General features: G+C 39.9%; 1 protein-coding gene across 1 annotated transcript in view; it reads left to right on the top strand.

Moving 5' to 3' along the window:
* LOC103767490 (catenin alpha-2) overlaps positions 1-9303 on the top strand; it is a gene marked incomplete at its 3' end in the record, with an annotated part of 99920 nt that extends 90617 nt beyond the window's left edge. Inside the window, exons 4-6 of the mRNA XM_029963705.1 lie at positions 2355-2521; positions 6264-6383; positions 9037-9303. Of these exons, the coding sequence (XP_029819565.1) occupies positions 2355-2521; positions 6264-6383; positions 9037-9303 (554 nt within the window). The remainder of the gene's footprint in view (positions 1-2354; positions 2522-6263; positions 6384-9036) is intronic.
* Positions 9304-18316: the final 9013 nt, after the last annotated feature.

Below are 18316 nucleotides of genomic sequence, written 5' to 3'. Positions count from 1 at the left end.
GACTAGCTGAAGCTCCAGCATTACCTTTAGCCTAAGAGTGGTTTGATACCATTGCTGTACAAGGATTAAAATATGTTAATTGGCACTGAGACAGATGAGCTTCCTCTCTATAAATACCAGTTTTCTAGGCTATTAGATTTTAAATTATGAACTACTAGATCTTTAAAAGTTTTAAACAGTTTTGAACTTTTATATTAATACTTTTTTTATTTGCTTATTTGATTATGTTCATTTAATACTTTCTACTTTTCTTTTTTTTTTTATTTATTTCACGTAACTTGAGCTTTCTGGGTTTAAATAAGTAATCCAGATTTTTTTAACAGTTTTGTGTTTTTTTTTTTTTGACTCTCCGTACGTTTTCCTGCTGTTCACCAGTGTTGATTTTCAATTTTTTTCCTTGGATAATCCAGCCTAAGAAGATAATTTTCCTGCTTGCTTTCCTGGTGCCACTGACCGATTACCAAACATTATTTCCTTCTTTCATATTTCGGTATAAATGCTTACCTGAAGTTACAGACTGGTAATTTGGCAGAAAATGGTAAAATCCCTTCAGTACCAAAATGGAAGTTATTTTGCAGGCATCTGATTCCAAAATCCAAATCTTGCTTTGGCCTCTATTTCCTCTTGGATACAGCTAAAATTCACTACTTTGATATTAAAAAGTTTTGTTTCTGGATGCTTACAATCACTTCCATCTCATCTGAATCCAATTTAGAGCTTAAATAAGGGAAAGCCTTGCTGGGATTTTAGGCAGCTGTGTGTATCCCCTTGGGGTCAGTCAGCTCAGTGTGCTCTGAGAGGGTGAATTGGAGCAAACTTTCTACACAGAACTGTGATGGTTGGTTTCCTTCAATAAATAACCAAAGGGAAGATAATGCCTTCCCAATTGTTAAACTGGTTAGATGAATCCAGCCATCCACTGGGATCAAATTCTCAGGTTAGGAAACTCACATCTAACTCTTGTTCAGCTGTTGGACTCTCAGCTGTTCTGTGGTTGCTCTCAACCTTTCCTTTTATGTGAAATATTTTGAGTTACTGATTAAAAAAAAAAACCAACTAACAACAACAACAAATCATTCCCTATTTTTAGCACACTCTCAGCCAGGACTTATTGGTAAATTTTTTTAATAAGTGTTTGATTTGAAGCCTGTGTATCTTTGTATATGGATCTTTTTGGCCTCAGAGTTCCTTGCTCTTAGTTTCAGTGATCTTTGGCACACAGGTTAAATGCATGTGATGGCAGGGACAGCAAACTGTGTTCTTCCTCCTCTGCAGAAACTTGTTTCTCTTCAGAGAGCAGGTACCCAGAGCTTTGACTCTGTGATGCTTGAGCAGTGTAACATTTAACCACGTTTAGAAATTTGTTTTGTTTTCTTTGTCTGACAATGATTTTTTGTTCGTTGTCTCCAAAGAAATCCTTTGAGAGTTTTGCCAGCATTTTGGAAAGATAAGAAGGGTATGTAGCCTTAGAAATGTGCTGTTTGAATTTTTCTATTGAAATTGTATATTATCAGCTTATCATCTAAGATACACTGCACACAAATTATAATATGAACATGCAGTCCTAGTGGTAAATGTAATAAGGAAAAGAATTCTGATGGGAATTATTCACTGTGGCTGTCTTAAGTCTCTTCCCCACTATTTGCATTGTCTTATGGGAAGTTGTGCCATCTGGGATTTTTTTGAATGTTGTTGTAATGGTCTTAAAAGCAATGTAAATATGCTTTAATTTCACATTAGCAGTACTTTCTGAATTTCTGCACTGGAGACAAACAAGATTTGTTTTATTTTCAATAATAGCAAAGTTTGGGTTAATGTGAAATCTCATTGGGTTGAGATAAAATCTATGATGACAACCTGGGAGAGTTAGGGTTGTTCAGCCTGGAGAAGAGAAGGCTTTGGGAAGACCTAATTGCAGCATTCCAGTACCTGAAGGGGCTCCAGGAGAGCTGGAGAGGGACTTTGGACAAGGGCCTGGAGTGACAGGACGAGGGGGAATGGCTTCCCACTGCCAGAGGGCAGGGTTAGATGGGATATTGGGAGGGAATTCTTGGCTGTGAAGGTGGTCAGGTCCTGGCCCAGGTTGCCCAGAGGAGCCGTGGCTGCCCCTGGATCCCTGGAAGTGTCCAAGGCCAGGTTGGATGGAGCTTGGAGCAACTTGGGCTAGTGGAAGGTGTCCCTGCCCATGGCAGGGGGCTGGAACTGGATGGTCTTTACGGTCCCTTCCAACCCATGATTTTTTTCTTAACATCACTTACTTTACTTAGTGAGCTGTTTATACTTTCTGGAAAAAACAAACAAAACAAACCAAGGCTAAAACCTAATTTATTTACCGTGTGTGTTTTCCTTTCTAGGAGAAACCATGCGAATTGCCTCCTCGGAGTTCGCCGACGACCCCTGCTCCTCGGTGAAGAGGGGCACCATGGTGAGGGCAGCCCGGGCCCTGCTCTCGGCCGTCACCCGCCTCCTCATCCTGGCTGACATGGCTGATGTCATGAGGCTTCTCTCACACCTGAAGATTGTAGGCCTTCTTCACCTTCTCTCTTGGGTTTGCATGCTCTGTGTGTAGAAAAACGGGGAATAAATCAGTTATGAATGTAACTGTCAAAATTCCTTACTCTTCGCTGTTTTTTCTTCAAGTACTGATAAGAGACCATAACACATTTCTGTATTAGTCTCATTAGTTTTTTAATTTTGCACGACTTAATATTTGGAGACTTAAAACAAAATTAGTCAGATATCTTCAGTGACTGGACTAATTTGGCTGTTAAACAGCTGTGAACTGAACAGGAGTGTGTACTCACCTCACATCTTCTCCCAGTGGTTACTCTCTCAGTACTTGTCAAGCATTGCTATCTTGTGGCAGAGTTTAAGTACTATAGTTACCTACTTTTCTTTTTTTCTCTGCTTGACTTCTGGATATGTCAAAAGATTGAATGTTTTATTTGAAGTGAGACAATAGTACAGCTTATAATCAGTCATTAGAGTGGAAGAATAGAATAAAGAGAAATTAAACATTGCTAGGTAGTTTGTGAAGGGTTTGTATTCACTTTTGGCTGCCACCATTCACGTTTTTATTCAGGAACATTAAAAGACTATCTAGTTGAAACTGGAAATTTTTTTTCCCTAGCTATTGGAGTATTACACTTTTATTGCATAAACAAATCAACAAAACCCTCTGAAACAAAACGAGATGGTGTAGAAAATCACATACAGAATATTTAAAGCCTGCAGAGTTACCTGTGTGAGTTTAGCAGAGGAGATGGGGAGTTGCTTCTTTTAACAGATTCAGCTGCACAGCCATAGATGTTCTGGAAAAACAGCGAGAACCCTTCAACTTGCAAACTGTGCAGATAACCTGAACAGTTGGAAAACAGTTCCCATAAGAAAAAGGCCGATTTTTCAGCACAGGTTCTAGTGAGCTCTGCTCTGATGAGCAAAGTGCTGCTCTCGTTGTTGTCAGCACGTGGCCCTGGTTCTGTGCAGTGTAAGCAGTGTCTCTCTCAAATATGCTTTTTAAGTTTTCCCTTGCTAAAATGCTCCACGCAGCTGTAATTCAAGCAGTCTTTTCCTAGCAAGGCTAACACTTGAATATCGTAAACAACAGGGTTTTTTTTCTGAACATTATGTTGAAGAGTTGTATTCCAGCTCTTTCGCAGGCGATGAGGAATGTTGTTCTGACATCTGAGAGTTGTTTTTTTGTTTTACAGCAGAGTACTGTGTTATGGAAAACACAAATGTCCAATACTGGTTTGTAAGTGGGTGTATTTACTTACACAGTTTGCACCCTAGATTTGCAGGGGCAGTGCATGACAGTGTGGTTTGTAATCTTTGCGTTTATCCAATAATATTGTGAATTCTGTGTTCAAAAAAACCAGCAATCTCTGGGTGTTTTCAGCAAAATTCAACTTTGACTTTCATTTTTATTTTCAGGTTAAAAAGGATAATTTATTTCTGAGGACTGAACGTATAAATATGTTTATCTTACCATTTTTTTAGTGCTAACCAGTTTTAAACAAATAAAAATTAAATTACTGGGGAGAAAAAGTGGTTATGGTATACAAAATTGGGGAAGGAACAGATCTTATATTGACTCAAAGGTAACTTTCAAAGACTGGTGTAAGTTAACCATAAAATCAATGAGCTAAAATAATTCTGCATGTCAAAGTACTGAACCCTGCCTTATACTGAATTGTACTGTAATCAGTTTTCTCTGAAAGCTTGTCAAAGACTTCCAGGAAATAGGGCATTTTAATTAATGTTTTAGAGGGAATAGATGCAGATGCTTTCTGGAAGGACACTTGGTCATTGCTTTCAGGTTAGTTTTTGCATTACTAAAATTAGGAACAGTGGTTATTGCAGGAGTTTTTGTAACACTCATAAAAAGCTTTCATGTACCAATACTATCTGTGATCATGCATGCAGAGAACTATGAGTATTTTAATTACCTCCTTGCTATTTAGTCAGAAGAACACATCTGTACAGTTGAGTGAAGTTGTGTTTTCTTGAGGATTGAGAACTTGCTCCAATATGAATTTGTAAAAAAGAAATTATAATAACAATACAAGTGAAAATACAATTAAAGGGGGGCTTGTGCTCCTGTCCTTTCTAATACTTCTCATAACTGGTTTCGTGGGCTTGAGCCCTGACTGACACGACAGAGTATGATCAGCATCTTCTGAAATCTGATTATCAGAGGGCAATCTATAACAAATTCTTCAGCAATATGATTTAATATGGAGCTAGCAGGGCTTAGGAGAATGTGTGTCAGTTTGTCATGCCTGTGCTCAGCATAACAAACATATTAAAGGTGAAAGTCTCAGGCAGTTTAATGTAAATGCTTCTTCATATGAAGAAGTTCATATTTTGCAAGAAATTCCACAAGAACAAATTAGTTAATAGAGTAATGCTTTTGTTATTTGTGTTATTGGTAAGGCAGACAGTTAATTTTTAAAAACTGCTGTTCTTTCTAAGAGTAAAAGAAGAGGTAATTTGGATTCTGGATAAGCTTGTAACTTATAAGTCTCAGACTTAGTTTATAATTTCCAACATAAGAGCTATGAATTTATGTGCTTGAATTATGCATTTTCCAATAGAAATGTATGAGTTTGCTACTCCACTGCCCTGTAATTTGGTAAATCTGCAGTAAGGAGGTAAAAGCTCAAAGTAAAGTATTCTCTCTCACTAGTAGGAAAACACAGAGCAACTAAACCAATAAAAAGGCAGGTTCTGTACATAATTTTGCCTTTCTAAAATATTAGACACCAGCTACTGCTGAATTTAGAGGTTCCCAGTAGCCTTTGGAGAGCTGCAAACCTCTGCTCTTGCCCAGGACCGTGTCCCCATCCCAATTTCTCTTTGAGGTGAAGATTTGTTATTCACGTTCTCATGAATTGCAGCAATAGGATTTAGAAAGAAGGATCAGTAGAATCTTTTCAGTTCTCAATCTTTTTGCTTGGAATTGCACTTTTATCTTGTGAGGGAGAGAAATACAACACTGAATACCCATCTTGTCACAGTAAAGTTTTCCTTACCTTATTGCATGAATAGAGCATTTTATGCCTTCAGATATTTTTTTCTTGCTGTGCATAAGGTAAAGATTCACAATAGATTTGGTGGATTAACTTGTTGGTACAACTGGGGTTTTACATCTTTGCCTGCTCAGCATGACTGAGTAACTGCAGGTGTGTTTTCTTGGGTAGATTCTTTTCTCAGTGTTAAATAACTAAAAAAGGAAAACCGAGAGCTGGGAAAAAAGAAATAAGACATATATTCTGGGTTGAAGATATCATTTATTTCACAAAAATGGTTTGAATTTATCAGGGCAAATTTAAATCTTAATGGTAAGTTTGAGTTTCCTTTTAAAATTCTATTTCCTGTCCAGAATTAGTAATTTCCCTTTGTTTTCCCATAAAGCCTCTGCCACACATTAAGAACATATTCATCTATTTTGTTTTAAAAGCCACAGATATTAAATATTTCATCTGATAAGTGCTGAGTGGAGAAATTAATACAGTTATGCCTTTTACATTGGTTTTACATGATCTCAGAGCATGGTAAAGGGAAAGTAATGCAGAATGACAGCTGCTCCATTAAAGAAATCTAATTAAAGTTGGTCAGACTATCATGGAGCAAATGTACAGTGATGGATGTAAAAGCTAAATTGGGTCCATGTGATAGAGAGTATTGGGTGGAACAGTTACACATTTGTCAAAAGTGCACCCAGATTAAAGTGCTGACACATCTGATGTATTATTTTGTAGGTAGAGGAAGCACTAGAAGCAGTGAAAAATGCAACAAATGAGCAAGATTTAGCGAATCGCTTCAAGGAATTTGGGAAGGAGATGGTAAAACTGAACTATGTGGCTGCCAGACGACAACAGGTGAGTCCCTGAGGGGTTGAGAAAGTCTGTCTTGGTTCTGAAGGTCTTGTATTTTATGTCCAAGCCTGGTTTTAAATGTGCAGTGAGCGATTGCTGTGTCATGGCCTGTAATTTAATCAGGCTGATTATTTTTGAATGTGATGAAGCTTTCCAAAAGTACAGCTTCTTTTAGAGTACTTTTCAAGCAGCTTCAGTTAATAACAGATTGAGGAGTGAAAAGGCCAGTGATTCAGGAGGTTAAGGATAGTTTTCATTTAATGATTATTCCCATTTAATTCTAACCTATGCAGATCTCAGGTCCCTCTGACAGCTGGTAAAGCACTACCAAAGCTTTTTGGTAGTTTAGTACAATTAAAATTCATGAGGAACAGAAACCTACTTTGTGTTTAAAACCATTATTATTAATTTCCAGATATTTAAAAAACCAAGTGCTCCATCCTATTTATTCATTGCTAAGGCAACTGAAAAAAAGACCAGAAATTCACGATAACGTTTATTCGAGGTCTGCAATTGTACAACTTGGCAATAAAGAAAACTTTCTCCTGCACACTGTTCTTCTTAAGACAGTGCTGTCACTGTGGAGTTGTATAAGGTCTCTCCAACTTCAGTTGTATTTGAATACCACCAATAATTCAGAGATATGTCGTCTTTGTACATGGCACACTGGATCTGGAAAGCTGGCTTTCCATGGTCCTCTGCCTATTTACCTTATTTTCTGAATTAAAGTAATGGCAGTTTACTTCATGATAGTGGGGTTTTTTTGGTTTTTTTTTTTTTGCTTGTTTTTTTTAAATGAAAAGTAGCATTTTAGAGTTATACTGAAATGAAATAAGTTACAAATGTAAAATCTAGTCACTTTATAAACAGTGCTCTTCTGTATGTTCAGACACTTTCCCTGTGGAACTACAGTTACAAATACGGCAAAAAGAGAAAAATGTGAAAGCTTATGATGGTTTATATCTTTTAAGTTCTTATTGGAGGTATGATAAAAAAATTTAAGTTATAAATCTCTTAAAATTTTCTTAAGATGCATTTTCATAATACCAATAAAATTTTCCATATAACTGGAAAATCTTGACAGCATTAGAACAAACTACTAAGATGTTCATAGATTTTCCTTTCATGTCTTCTGTTTTCTAGCCTGATGAATTTTTTAGGAACACGTGTGGCTGAAATTAGTCCATGGGTGGAACCTCTAAATCCAGAATATCTGGGTTGTTTTTCAGTGTTTGCAACAGATTCTATATGTGAACATAAGTAAACTGTTCAGCTCTCCAGACTTCTTTATTCGTAGTTTTAAATAGAAGTAATAATGTTTTGTTATCCCTCGTGGATATTGTTAGGACTATCTTAACTAATATTTCAAAGGGTTTCAAGGACAATGTGATGTACCCTATAATTGAAAAAACCTGGATCAACAATAATACAGTACCATCTTATTCTGGTAACATATTGTGCAGTATCTGATTCTTGTTGTCAGGGGAAATAAAAGAAAATATATGTCATATACAAAAGAGACAAACACTACATGGTATGAAGAATAGAGCAAAATATGAAGGAAAGGCTAAAAAAAGTGAGAGGTACATTTTCTAGGTCTGTAAGAGCTAAAATCATATTCATCTAGGAAATATTATTTTGATAGTTTTTTAAAGGTCTACCTTTAAAAAGCATTTAGAAAAATAAGGCACTTGCTGCAACAGGATTGTTGCACTCACATTGCCTTTATGGAATGAGCAGACCAAATCCAGTCGATCAGGAAGAGTAATTTTGAATGTTTTATATAAATTTTTGGTGGGTTTTTGCATAAGGGAAGTGTGTGGACTCTTTGTAAGGTACTGTGGGCAGTATGTAACAGTTGTAGCTACACAGAAGGACTGGACTTCCTTGGGCAGGAGGGGGGAATTCTTTCTGTGATTTGTGGTGGATTCTGTCATTGATTCCCTCTCTGCAAAACCACCAGCTGGTGTTTATCCGTGGATACCTAAGGCAACACGTTCTAACACAAGGACTTACATTTACAACTGTAAATTACAACTTGCAGCCCAGGAAGCCAACAACATCCTGGGCTGTTCCCACAGCAGGGGAGGGGGGGATTCTGTCCCTTTTCCCCACCTGCAAAGCTGCCTCCAGGTCTGGGGAACAGCAGCACAGGGAAGGGCATGGAGGTGTTGGAGCGAGTCCAGAGGAGGCCGCTGGGAATGATTAGAGGGATGGAGCACCTCTGCTATGAGGAAAGGCTGAAAGAATTGGGATTGCTCAGCCTGGAGGCGAGGAGCTTTGGGGTGACCTAATTGTGGCCTTCCAGTACCTGAAGGGAACTTACAGGAAAGATGGGGCAAGATTATTTACAAGGGTATGTGGTGAAAGGATGAGGGGGAAGGGCTTTAAGCTGAGTAAGAGCATAGATTAGATATCAGGAAGAAATTCTTCCCTCTGAGGGTGGTGATGCCCTGGCACAGGTTGCCCAGAGAAGCTGTGACTGCCCCTGGATCCCTGGAAGTGTCCAAGGCCGGGTTGGACGGGGCTTGGAGCAACCTGGGCTAGTGGAAGGTGTCCCTGCCTATGGCAGGAAGGTTGGAACAAGATGATCCTGAGGGTTCCTTCCAACCCAAACTATTCTGTGGTTCTATGAAAACTCTGTGTTTTGGTGCAGGAGCTGAAGGACCCTCACTGCAGGGATGAGATGGCTGCAGCCCGAGGGGCTCTGAAGAAGAATGCCACCATGCTGTACACGGCGTCCCAGGCCTTCCTCCGCCACCCCGACGTTGCAGCCACGAGGGCCAACAGGGACTACGTCTTCAAGCAAGTGCAGGAGGCCATTGCTGGGATCTCCAACGCTGCCCAGGCCACCTCGCCCACCGACGAGAACAAGGGCCACACTGGCATAGGAGAGCTTGCTGCTGCCCTGAATGAGTTTGATGTGAGTATCAGAAGGGCATGGGAAATGAAGGGTTTCTCCAGGTAATAAGTCGTTCTTATACAGGACTCAAATTCCCCTTTTCATGCATGTCCATTTCCTCAGACTGCAAAGGCAAAGGGCGAACGTTGATTTGTGTTATTTTAAATGAGGGATAGCTTTTTGCTTGCTAGTGGGCTGGAATTATAAGGAGTTATTTGTGCTCAGATGGAGTGGCTGGGATAGAGAGAAAGAAGTTCTCTTTATCCCTAGTGTCCTTGACAAATCCAGCTACATAGTTCTAAATAGTGCAAGGTTTGGTTAGTCTGGCAGTTTAGTTTTGTGACCAAGATTTGGTGTTGGTTGAGTGGTCAAATCCTGTTTGTCTGGCAAGTGAGCCAGACAAGACAAAAAAAATGAAGATGGTGATGCAGCTCAGCATCTTGGAAACATTAACATTCAACTTGAATCATGAATTATGTTAATCAAAGATATGGAAAAAGCATCTCTCAAACACAGTTGATAGCAGTCAGTTCAGCTGCAGGCAAAGTGCTGCGGCCTCTCTTCCAGCAATAGATACAGTTCTGCTTAAGCAACTTTCTTGACAGTTAATTGTTTAACTGTTAATTTCATTGCCAGTCCTGTCTGATGATTTTTCCTTATCTCACATTTGAGGATTATTCTTTAGAAAGTGAATAAAAAAACCCAAGAAACCTGCAGACAGTCTCTGAAAATATTTTTCTCTTTCATTCTGACTTAGGGCAAGAGTTTGCTAAAATTATTATTAGGGAATGCTGTCCTCTTGACTTGAATTAATGAGCAAGGGTACAATAAAAGCTTCTGTCACATGCAGTCAGGAGCTGCTCAATCCTGCTGGATTTAAGGCTGAAAGTGGAGGTGGTTTATCTCATGGTGTGTTGGGCTGGGCTTATCATCTGCATCTATTCTTGCATCCATGGTTTTTCCTGCACAGTTATTGTGGGTCAAGGTTTCAGGAATTCTGCATGGCTTTCAGGGCCTTCTCAGCTCACAGGTCCCTTATTCCTGGGAATAATATTCCTGTGTGGTCTGATTGTACTCTGGCTTTTGTGTGGGACTTTGCACGTTATGGGCGGCAAAGGTTTGACAAACAGGGAGAGAAAACATGTGACATCTCAGCCCCAAACTGATGATGCTGCTGCTGCCTTCTGGAAAAGGCTGCTGTTCAATGCAAAGGGAGTCGTTGTGCTTAGTGAAAATAAATGTAGTGAAGACTATGCGAGACATCTGATATTGTCCCTGGCCTCTTTATGAGAATATTCATCATTTTTCTCCTCAGGTAAAGTGTTTTCCACTTTCCATGATGTTGCAGGCATCATGAATGCTTATGGGGGATGTATATTCATAGTATTGTGTTTTATTCACAGTTATGTGTGAAAAAGCAGCCTTTTTGGGGGATTTTCTCTTTCTAATTTTAGGAAACTGAGTGAAAACTTTCTCCTCTGACTTACTGGGGATAAAGAGATTAAAACTATTATTTTATCTATTTTCTAACTCACTGCTTAGCTGTCGAATGAGATTTATTCACACCTTCTTCTGCAACAGAGATGATATTTCTGAAGCTTCAGGGAAAGTCAAAATTTATAACTGTGATGGTGGGATGATTGTGAATTTACCTTTGTGTTATACAAGCAAGCAAGAAAGAAAAATTACCAGACTAGTGAAACTATGTCATAAGTACAAAGGTGGTGGAGAAATATGTTTTATTTTGATAGTGGCAGTATATTACCTCAACAAGGGAAACAAAGTTTGTATTTTCTAGTGAAAATAATTTTACAGAGTATTTATTTTGCAGTATCAGTCATATTGATTGAGATCAGTTTGTATTTGGTATGAAGTGCTTACTAAACCCTGGATTATATGACAAGATAATTCTGCTATATTCAAAATAAGTTTATATTTTTCCCCATAATATTTAACACTTCTCAGCATTCCTTATTTCAGATTTCAGAACCAGTGTTCTTTGGTTTAACGCTTCAAATCACTGCAGTCTAAATAATCTGAATATTTTCTCAATCAAAATATCATCATGTGTAGCATAAGTAATTATTCTACCTATTTGAAGCACTTTAGCTGTTGTGTTTAACTAGTTCCCATGTTCATTGTCATAGTCTGTGAGTTATTAGCAGCAAAGTTTTGGAAAGAATTGCCATTTATTGCTTCTCAGAGATAATTTAGTAGAAAAAGGGAGAGTTCACAAATGTATTTCTTATTAGATTTTCTTCTTTAAAGTCCTGTTTGAAGGTGATTGATCACAAAAGTACGTGTTCAATGCCTTGTTGCTTTGTCCTTTTATGTTTCCACTTTAACCTTAGATAATTTTAAGCTAGATATTCCTAGTTTTATTAGTAATTTATTAATAATAATTGGGTATATAGTTTATGCTCATGAAATATTTCTGAGTTCCTAATGCAACTAAGGGTGCACATTTTACTTCCCCTCATACTTGGCCAAATTTATTGAAGTTTCACAGATAAGTTTGTCAAGAACTTGCTGTGAACTCTGAAAACACTGTGTTTTCACTCAGGAAATGGTAATTTTGATCTGGTGAGGTCTCAGCTGCTCTGATTATTGAGGGACTGTTGTGTTGTCAAATGTTGTTGTGGGATGGATTTATCCAGGTATCCTCTGTGCTTTCCCCAGAGCCATCATGGTGTGTAGCAGAGACAGGACCTGCACATCAAACTGGAGTGTGGTGGGGAGGTAGATAGAGAGGAAGTGAAATTATTAAGTGAGAAGAAATGAAATGAGAGGGACCAGGAAATCTGTGGTAGATGAAAATTAAGACGAGGATAGATGGCATCTGATGTAGGTTTGGCAACAGGAAAGAGCTAAAAAAGGGTGTGGATATAAAAATGTATGATTATATCTGCATATAAAATAAAGGAATAATTGTGTCCAGAGGAGGGAACAGACCTGGGGAAGGGTCTGGAGCAGCAGGAGCAGCTGAGGGAGCTGGGGGGGCTCAACCTGGAGAAAAGGAGGCTCAGGGGGGACCTTCTGGCTCTGCAACTCCCTGACAGGAGGGGGGAGCTTGGAGGGGTCGGGCTCTGCTCCCAGGGAACAAGGGCCAGGAGGAGAGGGAATGGCCTCAAGTTGTGCCAGGGGAGGTTTAGGTTGGATATTGGGGAAAATTTTCTTCACAGAGAAGGTCGTCAGGCATTGGAAGGGGCTGCCCAGGGCAGTGTTGGAGTCCCCATCCCTGGAGGGATTTAAAAACCCTGTGGATGTGGCACTTGGGGACATGGCTCAGTGGTGATCCAGGCAGTGCTGGAGGAATGGTTGAACTTGATCTTAGAGGTCTTTTCCAACCCAAACAATTCTGTGATTCCGTGATTTTCGCTGCCACAACAAGGGCTGCAGGTACATGGCTGAGGGGCCATGTTCTTCATGACAGAATGGAGATGGGGCTGTGTTGGGCACTTGGGATCTCTGGTGAGTAGGAAAGTGCCTCCTTTTAGAGTGTGGATTGAGATTATGATTCCTTAGTCCCACTAGCGTAGCTGTGTCAGTTGGATGCACTGACAACACTTGAGAAGTGCAAACTACTAGGGTTTTCAAACTGGGTAACCTAAAATACTTTACCCATAGTTCTTAATATCTTTCTTTATATTTTGATATAAAAAAATGAGGATAATCATTCTGGTACAGTGCTGTGAGAGTAGGTGTAATGGTGTTGTAAATATAAAGCTGTTTACTATGCATGCACCACAACCCTATAAAAAGGATCATTCCTGGGCTTGAAGCAAGGCTTGGATTATCTACAATACAATTATGAGTCAAGGATAAAACAAATGTATAAATCCACTGACTTCGAAAGGGGAGGAAGAGATGTCTGAAGGAAGAAGCATCAAACCCCTTCTTTCCACTGATGACAAAAGCAAGTAGCTGTTTTCTTTTGTATTGCTCTAAGAAGAGCTGAGGGGATGGCTTAGGTGACTTTCTCATGGAGTTTTGTGTGTGTGGGGGCAAGTTGTCCCTCTAGCAGTGTGGAAGAAATTGATATTTTATTTGTTAAAAGGGACATATAGTCCTTGCTTTTTAATATATGTTAATCCAAACTGACTCACCCTAGACCTGATGTTGTTTTATCTGATATTTTATAATTTTTATCTCTTTTTTTTTTTTAATACTCGATTTATTGCTTCTCTCTACTTGCACACATCCATTTATCTTTAAAGCTGCAGACCAGCAATGTTGGTCCTTGTTAACATCTTGAATTGCTCTGCCTGTGGGTCACCCCTTTACTCCCTGATTTCAAAATCCTGTTGAGTCTTGAATGAGTATGAAAATAATTTGGTTTTTAAAGGAATATAAAGGGAAGTGGTCGTGGCACCAACCTACCAGAGTTCAAGAGGCATTTGGACAATGCTCTCAGGCACATGGTGGGATTTATTGGGCCTGTCCTGTGTGGGGCCAGGAGTTGGACTTGATGATCCTTGTGGGTCTCTTCCAACTCAGGATATTCTATGATTCTATGAATTGATCTGGTTGCGAACTGAAAGAGGTGGTTAAAATGATTTTCGGTACTAGAGGTATTTATGTATTTGGGATAGCTCCCAAGGTACTGAAACTGTACCATTTTTTGTTATGAGCAGCATTTCAACTGAAAATTCCAGGCAGAGTAACTCAATCTTTAATAAATTTTTGAACAGTGCGAGTCAACCACTGGGGAAACGACTACGTCTGATGAGAAGGAAAGTGTCTGATGACACTGGTCACTGTCCTCCAGGCTGTTAAATACAGCTCATATTTAATAAATGGGCTATCATAACGTATTTCTTGAATATTTTAATGCTCCTTTAGGAATATTTTGCATGGCTAGAGAATGCAGTGCAACTTAAATGGAGTGAAAAATCGAATAAGCGTGTAATGAGGGGGAAAAATTACATAGAAACTCAAAGACACAGTAATTGGGTACAGCAATAGCAAAGGCTGCCTTTTTTTTTGTTGTACGAAACTTAAGAACTATCAAATGTGACAGAAAGATACCAGACAAAAGGCTGAATACCTTTAAAATGTTGCTTTTTTAACAAATAGCTATTTGATGTTCAGCCTGAGAATGGATTTTGGTTTTTTTTTTCATAATATTTATGGAATCCAAATTTACTTCAGGGAAGTGACTTGTGATGCTGCAGAGAAAAGGAGAAAATGTGAGCTTCAAAATAAGAATTGAAACGTGCTTGTTTCAATATCGAAATTGTAAGAAACAATTGAAAAAATATTACTACAGGTCCCACATAGCAGTTTGGAACCAGACTTGTGGAGCTCTAGTATTTAGGGAAGCCCAGGCTAATGGCTATTTCTGTATAGTAGCAGTTATATAGTGAATTTCAATAGGAATGCCCATGTCAGTGTGCACTGGGGAAAGTACCCTACAAATTCAGGTATCTTCATGTATGTCTTGGAATGAAATATTGGAGAATCATAGAATGACTTGTGTTGGAAGGAATCTTAAAAACCATCCAGTTCCAAACCCTTGCTGTGGGCAGGGACACCTTCCACTATCCCAGGTTGCTCCAAGCCCCATCCAACCTGGCCTTGGACACTTCCAGGGATGGGGCAGCAACAGCTTCTCTGGGCAACCTGGGCTAGGGCCTCACCACCCTCACAGGGAAGAATTTCTTTCCAATATCCCATCTAACCCTTCCCTCTGGCAGTGGGAAGCCATTCTCCCTTGTCCTGTCCCTCCATCCCTTTTCCCCAGTCCCTCTTCAGCTCTCCTGGAGCCCCTTTAGGCCCTGCCAGGGGCTCTCAGCTCTCCCTGGAGCCTTCTCTTCTCCAACTGAACCCCCCCAGCTCTCCCAGCCTGGCTCCAGAGCAGAGGGGCTCCATCCTTTTGATCAACTTTGTGGATCTCCTCTGGATTCATTCCCACATGTCCACAACTTTCTTGTGTCGGGGGCCCCAAAATATACTTGTGGGTTTTTTTTTTCCCTTGTGCAGCTGAAGTGGGTTTTACACTGGAATAGTGTCAGGCCAGTCATTTCCCACATGAAGGCAGCCAGGCTGCATCCCAGTGCTTCCCAGGCTTCTGTGCAGTAGTGAGATACTTTGGCACTTCCTGCACTCCTCAGATCTCCTGTGAGAAAAATCAGACTGGTCATCTTTTGCATATTAAGTACATAATGACCAACACCACAATGTTGCATTTTACACTATTACTAAAAGCTTCGCCAGGCATATGTTTGAGGATGCTGAGCTGATCTTTCAAATGGGGAATAAGCAGAGTAAATTTTCAGGGTCCTGATGATGCTAAGGGGTTAAACAAGGTTTTTCTTCCAGCTATTACTACATTTTCCTGCCCACTGCAACCTCTTCTGCGAGCTACTTTTGGTGTTTCTTTTTCCTGAGCTTTTTCCATGCCGTACATGAGTATTTTAGCAGGAAGAAATGCAAAGAGAATTTAGATTGAGGGCAGATTCAGACTATATACACTTGTCCTGGCTAGGAGAGAGTTGATTTTTTTTTTTTGATATCATAGAATCATAGAATATCCTGAGGTGGAAGGCACCCACAAGGATCATCGAAATCCAGCTCCTAGTAGTAGCTGGTACAGTGCTGTGTTCTGGATTTAGTATGAGAATAATGTTGATAAAACACTAATCTTTTGATTGTTACTAAGTAGTGTTTAATAAGTCTAATAAGGAAGACATACTTTAAAATGAGGATGGCAAAGCCCTGGCAGAGGTTGTCCAGAGAAGCTGTGGCTGCCCCATCCCTGGAAGTGTCCAAGGCCAAGCTGGAGAGGGTTTGGAGCAACCTGATCTATGTCCTACTCATGACAGGGGGACTGGACTGGATGACCTTGAAAGGTCTTTTCCTACACAACCATTGTATAATTCCATGAACCTCAATTGTTTTAATCAGTTGTTTCAGAAATTCACTCTGCTTTTAATCTTAGTAGTTGGCTGAACAACATATTATGGTGAATGTTTTATCTGTGCTTGTGTATGTATGGGCATGTTGATATGTTTTTGTGGAAATGTCAGTTCCAGAGTACAAAGGACAGCACTGGATTTTGTAGCATTTTGCAGGATTTTGTAGCAAATGAATCACATGGTATCACTTCTGTAAAAAGAAGCACCCTGGGTTACTGTGGGTTAGGATCTTACCTACATTCACCTTTAATTGTGGGAATGGTGCTGCTGATCTCTCTTTGCTGTATAGGAGCACCATCTAGTGGGCTTCTGGTTTTATTTTTTTATGTATAATATTTCTTCCCCCCCTCCCGAAATGCTCCTGTATAGTAAATTAGTATTGTATTAGCAATCAGAAATACTCTGTAATTTAACCATAGCTGATTGCTACCACTTCTTCCAGTTACAGAAAAAGCCAACAGACCAAGTGCTTCCTGTGCTTTCCTGTCTAATACATTTATCCTGTTTGTAGCAGAACTGAAGCCAGTTTATTTGCAAAGTAGTTTTGGTAGTGAACTCTCGTCCACACAAATTTGTTAGAGATAGTAAAAACACGGAAAGGAAATACACTTTAAAAACCTAAATAATATTCCTACAAAGAAATATGTTTTCTGTAGCAATAAAATTGTTCCATTATTATTCAAATTATTGCAAGTTTCTTATTTAATTGTAAATGGTAAAGTATGAATATCTGAAGTGTTAAATAAAAAATATACTAGTTTTTTCAGGTTATGTAGCTCAGAAAGAACACTAAGTGAAATGTTTTAATTAGACTACACTTGCTACTATTTTGAGTATGTTTATTTAGCACCTCTGAGATACCTCTATAACTTAGATATGTGAGAATTGAACACCACTAATATTTCAGAGAAAGAATATCTCCATTTACAGAATAACAGAATATACTGAGTTGGAAGGGAGGGACCCACAAGGATCATCGAGTCCAACCCTTAGCCCTGTACAGGACCATCCCCAAGAGTCACCCCGTGTGCCTGAGAACATTGCCCAAACACTTATTGAACTCCATCAGGCTTGGTGCTGTGACCACTTCCCTGGGGAGCCTTTTCCAGTACCCAACCAACCTCTGGGGGAAGAAACTCTTTCTAATATCCAACCTAAACCTCCCCTGACACAACTTGAGGCCATTTCCTTGTGTCCTGTTACTGGTCACCACAGAGAAGAGATCAGTGCCTGCCCCTCCTCCTCCCCTCATTAGGAACTTCTAGACTGCAGTGAAGTCTCCCCTCACCTCCTCTTCTCCAGGCTGAACAGACCGAGTGCCCTCGGCCGCTTCTCATAAGGCTTCCTCTTAAGACCCTTAACCATCTCCATTGCCCTTCTTTGGACATTCTTCAACAGCTTCATATCTTTCTTACATTGTGGTGCCCAAAATTGCCACAATATTTCAGGTGAGGCCACCCCAGTGCAGAGCAGAGCAGAACAATCCTCTCTCTTGCCTCACTGGCAAGGCTTTGCCTGATGTGCCCCAGTACAGGGTTGGCCCTCCTGGCTGCAGGGCACTGCTGATTCATATTAAGCTGTAAATTTGAGCTGATATATTCAGCTGTGAGTGGGCACTTCTTGCAGAAGCTCCTCTTGCTTTCTGCTGAGCAGACCAAGAAGAAAAAGCTGTATGTAACTTTTCATTCTGAAATCACTGTTTCACTTTCCAACAATGGCCTTTGGCAGACACTGAGAGAAGTGTCCAGAAAAGAGGCCAACATGGTTGTTCTTTCAGGAATCCTACCCCAAATATAGGCGATTTATGAGTTTCAAACCCAGTCTGTGTCTTTGTATGCAATAATCCTGCAAGTGTGTAGCAGAGCCCAAGTGCTCAGTGAGGTGGCAACAGATCCCTGGGGAGCATAGAGGATGTCTAATGTATGAAAGGTGTTGGAATTGAGCAGAAAAGAGACCCCCTTGAGTGTCAGCTGGTCCTCCGAGATCAGGTGGGCTGGGTGCAAGTAGGCTGAATTTCAGATTAGAACCAATTCAGCACTGCAGGTCTGGTTGAGTCCAATGAGAACTTGGACAATGCAGATTGGGAACAATCTTTTTTATTGAAACAACAGGTTCAA

Source organism: Manacus vitellinus, unplaced genomic scaffold (genome assembly GCF_001715985.3).
Source record: "Manacus vitellinus isolate BGI_N305 unplaced genomic scaffold, ASM171598v3 scaffold_61_pilon, whole genome shotgun sequence".
Taxonomy (NCBI): Eukaryota; Metazoa; Chordata; class Aves; order Passeriformes; family Pipridae; genus Manacus; species Manacus vitellinus.
The sequence above is the reverse complement of the archived record's forward strand: the minus strand, read 5'-3'. Positions and strand labels throughout refer to the sequence as shown.